General features: G+C 42.7%; 1 protein-coding gene across 1 annotated transcript in view; it reads left to right on the plus strand.

The window, feature by feature from the left end:
- The window catches only part of MYO1D (myosin ID), a 354,208-nt gene that overhangs the window by 121,924 nt on the left and 223,534 nt on the right, over positions 1-8,750 (plus strand). Inside the window, exon 14 of the mRNA XM_032429253.1 lies at positions 4,183-4,315. Within this exon, the coding sequence (XP_032285144.1) occupies positions 4,183-4,315 (133 nt within the window). The remainder of the gene's footprint in view (positions 1-4,182; positions 4,316-8,750) is intronic.

Here is an 8,750-nt window from a genome sequence, read left to right on the forward strand (position 1 = left end):
TAGGATGTACAGCATGAGAGAAAAATGGAAATCTAAGATGAAGTCTGAGCAGTGGGGAAGGGATGCTTGAAGTGGGGAAGACAACGGGAAGGGCTAATTGGGTGGGGGAGATGGGGCGTTTTGTTTTGGATATGTTATGTTATATTGGACACGCCACTGGAAATGCCAAGTAGACAATTGTGGGTACACATCTGGAACTCTGGGTAAAGGAGGGACTAGAGATGCAAATTCATGGTCATCAGTCTATTCACAGTATTTAAAGCCATAAAACTAGATGAGATGAACAAGGGCGATCTTAGACAAATATAAGAGAAGAGGTAAAAAAGACTCATTCCTGAGACTCTCCAGCATTCAGATTCAAGCAAGAAAGAAGCAACTAGCAAAGGAGACAGGGCTGCCAGTGAGGTAGGAAGAAAGCCAGAAATCTGGTGTCACAGAGGCCAAGCCAAGAAAAAAGTGCTTTAAGAAGAAAACAATTATAGGGGCGCCTGGGTGGCTCAGTCGTTAAGCGTCTGCCTTCGGCTCAGGTCATGATCCCAAGGTCCTGGGATGGAGCCCCGCCTCGGGCTCCCTGCTCAGTGGGAAGCCTGCTTCTCCCTCTCCCACTCCCCCTGCTTGTGTTCCCTCTCTCGCTGTCTCTCTCTGTCAAGTGAATAAACAAAATCTTTAAAAAAAAATTAAAAAAAGTAAAATTAAAAATTTAAAAAAAGAAGAAAACAGTTATAAACTGTGTCAAATACTGTCAAAAGCAAAGTAAGGTGAGAACCAAGATTAACCATGGGATTTGCTGACCTGCCAGTGGGACTGTTGACAACACTGATCTCAGTAGAGTCGTGAAAACGAATGTCTGATTGAAGTGCGCTCCAGAGAATGTGGAGATACAGTGTTAAAACACAGTTCTTTCAAGAAGGTTTACTACTAAGTGGTTCATCTGTGTGGATGTCGAAGGCACCGAAGACAGTGATGGAGCTCTCAGCACCAGAAGGTTACATGGGAACAAGAGGGGCTCCAAGTAAGGATTGGTCACGGGGAAAAGGGCTTTCAGAAAGGAGTTGCAATGCTTGAACTTCCAGGTAAGATGCACCCACTTTGAGGGACAAATGACAGAGTCTGGCATTGCTCTGTGTAGGGTAATGTCAAAATTCAAATTGGAAAAACGGCTTCAGTTGGCCAGTGTCAGTGTCAGCGTGTGTTGCCAGGGGAAGGCAGCCAGGCTGTGTACCAGGAGGCTACAGAAGGTGGCATTCATTACCTTCGTGAATGTATTATGGTCCATAGGTCCAGCTCCGTGAGAGGAGCTCCTCCTCTTAGTGGTGGACTCGCGTAATTCCCAAGCTCACAGGACCAGTGTAGAAACAAAGCCTCGTGGGGATTTATTTCCAGGGAAAAATCTGACCATCACATGGAATGGAATATTTGCACTGCTATGACAGGCTGTTCTCCCCTATTGGAAAACCTGCTTGGGAAGTCACATAGCAGCGAGAATTCTAGTTTATTAATTGACAGTGAAAAATATTACCCATAGAATCCAGAGTGCTTAGTTGCTTGGTAAGCATGGAAGTAGAACAAAGGGACTTGGGTAAATCCAACAATTAAAGGCATCAGGGCTCAGATGAATCTGTTTCAGCTAGCAGGGATGGTCTTGCAAAGGTCTATTGACTGCAACTTTTTGTATGTATCTGCATAATAGGAAAGGTCTTGCCAGTGGAACGGGGAAGTCTTGGATTTATTTTGGCTAAACCATCCTCCTAGATGTGTTGGGATGTGCTTCCCTTGCCTCTGGACACTTCTCGATGCTTCCGTGGCTAAACAACCTCCCCAAGTTCCCATCCTTTCTCTGTATATATTCAAAGAGTAATCCTTGCATCTCTAGTTCTGTAGACCTTGAGAGTATACTTGCAGATATGTGTGCACGTGCATATGTATGTGCGTGCATGTGTGTAATGGAAAGAGGAAGGGAGAGAGCAGGCGGCATGCCAGATACACAGACTTTACTCTTTACTACCTCACTACTAAGTCAGATAAATTGTCTTATCTATTAAGCCTACTGGGTTTAAATGTTTGCAAACTATTTTGTTAATATTACATGCATGACATACTGGCCCCAAAGTTCATTCTCTTTAGAATGATCGTATATGTCTGTTTTGATTCATTATGTATCAGTTCTACTATTTTATGATAATATCTTATTTCCTTCATTTCCAACCTTCCCCTCTCCCTCCATTTACAATGTAAAATATGGAAAGAATCTAAATATGGCCAACAGTGAGTAAGGTGGAACTTGGGGTAGAAACTGCATAGATCCAAAGTCTGCAATCTTCAGTCTTTGGTCTGCACCAGAATTTTCAAAAGTACACACGTTCTACTTTCTGGAAATTCTATTCCAGAAAGTGTTAGGAAGACATCCAGGCTTCCTCCACGCTAAGGGTTGAGAACCATTGCCTTAAATTCTTTCTCGGCTATAGACTAGAATGGAAAATTTAAGGAGAAACAATAGACCTTTATGTGGTCATTTTTACTGATAGGTGCCTCATTGGAAAATCAGGGACTAGGACCAGAAAGGAGTAAAACGGGATCCCTGAGCCACACACAGATCACTGTTAGTTTACCGCCACTTTCTTTCTTTCTTTTTTTTTTTTTTTTAAGATTTTATTTATTTATTTGACAGAGAGAGACACAGCGAGAGAGGGAACACAAGCAGGGGGCGTGGGAGAGAGAGAAGCAGGCTTCCCGCCTAGCAGGGAGCCCGGTGCGGAGCTCGATCCCAGGACCCTGGGATCATGACCTGAGCTGAAGGCAGATGTTTAACGACTGAGCCACCCTCGCACCCCAGTTTACCGCCACTTTTGATGGTAGTCAGCACAGCTCGCTCGCAGTGGTGGGGGCAGGGAGCACTGCTCTGTTTTCATTCACAGACCCAGTCAGTCTTCAGCCCACCATTTATCCTTTTTGCTCTCTTGTCACTTATTCCAGCATTTCACAGCTATTATTTTGAGCCTCTGTGTGCAGAAGTTTACTAGGTATTTGGGGAACCACTTGGCAGTTTCCTCAATTTTACACCAGGGAAAGAAAAATGGGCAAAATGATGGCAGTAGTAAACACAAAAGACAATGTCCTTGCTGAGTCCCTTCTCTCTCTTCTCTGCCCCTAATTAAAAAAAAAAAAAAAGATTTCTGACAAATAGCGTTGTAGGGTGACAGATGACAGCCACACCTGTGGTGAGCACTGCCTGACGTCCAGCGATGTGGACTCCCTGTGTTGTTCACCTGAAACTAGTGTAACGTCGTGTGTCAGCTGTACGCAAATACAAAGAGAGAAAGAACTTTCCAGGACACAAGAAGCATTTCGAGTTCCAGTTACTTTAAAATCAAAGGCACCCGGAATGAAACAGGAAGAAAACCAGAGTTGAGACCACCACACGTTGTTTTTGAAGGTATCTCCACAGAGCCAGATAATGATTTTTATAGAATACTTAGCATCGACCCTGGCCTGAAGTACACTGTGGGAATCGGATGGCAACATGTCACGGCAATAAAATGTCATAACTGCCCATAACGGAGTGCAGAAATTCAGCTGCAGGACGGGGTTTACTAGAAGGCGGTATAGAAACAGTTATTATTCCTACCTGTCTTGTTCGGAAGAGCTGGATTTTTGTCGAGTTACCTGTTCTGTGGGAATCCTTCTCCCAATGAGAAGATGCTTTCACGTCCATGTTTTCTGCTGCGCCATTGAGCATTGTTTTTTCACTGGTGGCTTGTCCTCCCCCTTCTAAGTACCACCAGAACTTTTGACTTTACGTATGTATTGTAAGAGCCATGTTAACCATTTGAGGACCCTAGATGTCACTTTAAAGAAGTTTAAAGCATTTCCTTTCCGTTTATTTATTTAAGTCATCTCTACACCCAGCCTGGGGCTCGAACTCACGACCCCGACACCAAGAGTCACACACTCTACTGACTGAGCCAGCCCCAAGAATTTTTTACAGGTTGGATAGTTTGGGCGCATCTTCTCTGTCTGTGGTATGCTATCTGCTGCTGCACTTTCTCAGCATAGTTTTCTGGAAGTTAGGCCTTGTGAGTTCAGGCCGCCGTCCCCGTGGGACTCCCAGAGCAGTCTAACGGAACAGTTTCCCGTCACTGTATTTGAATGTAATGCTCACATTGCTCTTCCTGTGCCTCTCAGTTCCAATCCTGTGCTGAAGAATATGTGGCCTGAAGGCAAACTGAGTATTTCGGAGGTGACCAAGCGACCTCTGACCGCTGCCACCTTGTTTAAGAATTCGATGATCGCTTTAGTAGACAACCTTGCATCAAAGGTAACTTTTCTTCTCCGCATATCCATTTTATGGCCACTTTCGATGGTCGTTGGCTCCGCTCGCTGCCATAGGTTCCTTCTTGATATATGTTGTAGAGAATGTATGTGTGATCTGCTTTTTAGGTAATTATAATAAATCAAACTGAAACATCTATTTAAAGTGAATGTTATACTAGAATTTTTATTCGTTTTGTTTTTTTTAACATGGCTGGGTGAAACAATTGTTTGTGTCCAGGATGAAATGCTTTTTGTTAAGGTTGAGCTTTTTACGGTTGTCGACAAGAGGAAAATCTTAGAACTTTAAAAAAAAAAAAAAATATATATATATATATATATATATATACACACACACACACACACAACTATAAAGGAGAGCACATGCCTGACAAAAAGAGCTTCAGCCCTGTACCAAAGAAAGGGCGTGGCTTTAAAAAAATCCTGAATTAAATAGTAATATGCCATCCATATATCATGTCTGGGTACAAAATGACCAGATAGAGTATCAAGAGGAAGTTTAGTATTTAAGTATTGTCCTTAGGCTGTTGTAAACAGCTGAAATAAAATGTTATATTATTGACAGTTGTTTCTGCTGTTGATTGCTCCTTTCAGGTGTAATACTGTTTGGTGACTTTTCTGTTTCTTCTCCTCCCCCCATCCCTCGCCAAAGAACAGATTTCTACTCTTAACTGCTGCTGTTGACAAGTTTGATAAATTAGGCGGCATTCTGGGCCTCATTATTTTTAGTTCCTTCATTTTTCTCTCTCTTCTGGTGCTTTTCCTCTGTATTTTATTCTCTGTTGTTATCTTTTTTTTTTTTAAACCAACTTCCTCTCTAAGAATTTAAATCTGTACTGTTTCTGGTTACTTCACTATGGATAAATTAGGCAAAGGCATAAGAACACATCTGTTCAGTAGCTTTCTATTTCTTTTTGTCACGATTCTTTGGCCTCACGTGACAACAAATAAGCAGTTTGTTGGCTTGTAGAATCAAACTTCCAGAAAGGCAGGGGTGAGGACACCAGAACCGAAGACCAGAACACCATTAGAAGCCTTCCTCTTGTCTCTTAGCTTCTCTCTGCATGTCAGCTCCAACCTGCCTCATCCTGTAAGAGGGAAGGTGAACCTAGAAGGAGGGCATGTGACACAAGAAACAGAATTGAACACAGAATTTTATAAAACATGTTTATAGAATATATTATAAATAGTTTACAAAATATATTAGATTTATTTCATTAACTAGAAAAGAGCCACCTTTATTTTCTAAAATTGGTAGTTAAATGTGCATTTTTAGAAAATAAAAATTCTACAGCCATCTATAATTTCTATATCAGGAATTGTATGCAGCTGCTATTAAAGAGAGACCCCCACATGAATGGCTTAAACAAGAGACATTTATTTCTCTCTCCTGCAGATAAGGTCCAGAAGCAGGCATCCCAGGACTGGTATAGCAGCCTTAAGGTTGTTAGGGACCCGGGTTCCTGCTGTCTTTTTCTTCTACCATGCGTGTGCTTGGCGTCCATCCTCCTGGTCCAAGATGGCAGCAGGGGCTTCTTCCCTTTCAAAGGGACTTCCTGGGAGTCTCATGCAGCATGTTCGCTACATCTCATTTGCTATCTCTAGTTACCAGGGAAGCTGGGAAGTGCATTTTTATTCTGGTCAGCAGTGTACCTAGCTAGAAATAAGTATTCCATTTAAAAAAAAGGTGCTGGATATAAGGCAGGCAACTAGCCTGGCAGCTTCTGCTGCGGCTTCCCAATCTGTGGAGGAGGGAGAGTGAGGGAGAGAACAACCTCTCAGCCCCAGAAAAGGCAGGAAGGTGGGTGGGGAAGCAACAAAGGAGAATGTTACTTTTAGAAAATACAAAATAATATGATAGAAATAAATCTAAATAATTGGTACTCACCATAAATATAAATAGATTAAGAAGACTAGTTAGAAAGTCTAGCTATATGCTTCATCCAGGAGATACCTAAATACCACTGTGCAGAAAGACGAAAAACAAAGAGGTGCACAAAAATATTTCAAGCCCTTCCCCCCAAAAAATGACTAAAAGCAATATTAATGTGAGAGAACATAGAATTTAAGGGAAAAAGTATTAATACAGATAAAGAGACTCCTAATAATCAAATGAAAATACCCAAGACGATAAAGCCACTTTGAACTACGTACCTAACAACATAGCTGTGATTATCCACGAACTCCATAAAGCGAAAAAAAAAGAACGTGAAAAAAATTTTAAAGGAAAAATTGACAAGTCCACAATCCCTGTGGGAGATTTTAAGCCAACTGTACCAGAAACTGATATTTCAAGCAGACAAAATCCTTAGTAAGAATACAGACGCGTTGAAAACCAAATTTAAACTTTAATACATCAAGAGAACCCTGCACCCGGGGCGGAGCAAGATGGCAGAGGAGCAGGAGACCTGGATTTCATCTGGTCTGAGGAATTCAGCTGGATAGGGATCAAACCATTCTGAACACCTACAAACTCAATAGGAGATCGAAGAGAAGAATAGCAACAACTCTCTGAGCAGAAAAGCGACCACTTTCTGGAAGGTGGGACGTGTGGAGAAGTGAATCCGAGGCGATATTAGGGATGATAGACGGCAGGGGAGGGGCCTCTGTCCGCCGCTTCTGGCAAGTGATAGAGCCACGGAGCACAAAATCAGAATTTTAGAAGTCTGCTCTGCTGAGGGACGTCGCTCTGGTGGCTAAGCGGGGGGTGGAACCCTCGCGGGACAGTGTGGTCTCAGGACCCTCAGGGTCACAGAAAGACCAGGGGTGCCTGAGGGCGGCAGAGCTCCCAGGTATCGGAGCGGGGAAGCCGGCTGCAGAGACGGAGCCGAGGTGCGGGCTTTCAGCTCGGGGTTGCCATAAACCGTGATCCGCGGCACAGTCGGGCCACTGCTCCTCCAGCAGGGACCCAACAAGCGGCAGATCCGGGGAGACTCCCCTTCCTCCCCCGGGAGGAGAGGCGCGGGAGCGCACCACAGGGATCTGCGGGGTTTGGAGACTCCACACGGGGTCGGGTGCCAGAGATAGAAACGCGCGGTCACAGGCCAGGTGAGCACGGAGTGAGGCTGGAGACCGGGGAGACGGGAGTGACTGACGGCTTTTCTCTGGGGGCGCACTGAGGAGCGGGGCCCCGAGTTCTCGGCTCCTCCGGGGCAGAGATTGGGAGGCCGCCATGTTCACTCTCCGCCTCCAAAGTTGTACAGAAAGCTTGCAGGGAACAAAAGCTCCCGAGAGCAAACCCGAGCAGATTACTTAGCCCGGACCGGGCAAGGGCGGGGCAATTCCGCCTCCGGCAAAGACCTCTGGGAACCACGGCAACAGGCCCCTCCCCCAGAAGATCAGCGAGAACAGCCAGCCAACACCAAGTTTACTGATCAATGAGAACGGCAGAACTCCAGCGCTAGGGGAATACTGCACATAGAATCCATGGCTTTTTTACCATGATTCTGTAGTCTTTCAAAGTTAATTTTTTCTAACTTTTTTTTTTGAATTTTTCTTTTTCCCTTTTTCAACCAACATCTTATCAATCCCTTTTTTAAAAAAATTTTTATTTTTCATTTTTAGAGTCATATTCTATCCCTTCATAGTACTTACCGTATTTTTGACATATATATATATATATATATATATATACATGTATATATATATACATATATATATATATATATATGTAAGTTGTTCTCTCTTTAAAATTTTGAGATAGTTTCTTCTAACAGATCAAAATATACCCTAAATCTCTAGTGTATGGTTTTTTCCTACTCCCCTGCCTGATCACATTCTCTCCCTTTTTTTTTCCTTTTTTTTAATCATCTTCTTTCTTTTTTCAAACAACTTCTTATTAATTCCTTTTATAAAATTTTTTATAACTTCCATCTTTACAGTCATATTCCATCCCTTCATCATATCAACCCTTATTTTTGTACATGTATAAGTTTTTCTTTCTTTAAAATTTTGGGAGGCACTTTCTTCTAACAGACCAAAATACACCCAGAATCTAGTGTGTGGCACTGATCTATGTACCAGCCTGATCATATTTGATCATATTGTTTCTTTTTTGTTTTGTTCTGTTTTTGTTTGTTTTTATCTTTATCTTTTTCTTTTTCTTTTTTCTCTCTTTCCCTTTCTTTTCCCACTCCTTCAGGTCTTTTCTGATTTGTTTAGAGTATACTTTCTGGGCACGTTGTTAACCTGTTAGCATTTTGTTCTCTCATTAATCTATTCTCCTCTGGACAAAATGACAAGACAGAAAAAATCACCTCAACAAAAAGAACAAGAGGTAGTACCGACTGCCAGGGACCTACTCAATACAGACATGAGTACGATGTCGGATCTAGAGTTCAGAATCATCACTTTAAAGATACTAGCTGGGCTTGAAAAAAAGCATGGAAGTTATTAGAGAAACCCTTTCTGGAGAAGTAAAA

The sequence above is a fragment of the Phoca vitulina genome, unplaced genomic scaffold (assembly GCF_004348235.1).
Source record: "Phoca vitulina isolate PV1807 unplaced genomic scaffold, GSC_HSeal_1.0 scaffold40, whole genome shotgun sequence".
NCBI classification, from domain to species: Eukaryota; Metazoa; Chordata; class Mammalia; order Carnivora; family Phocidae; genus Phoca; species Phoca vitulina.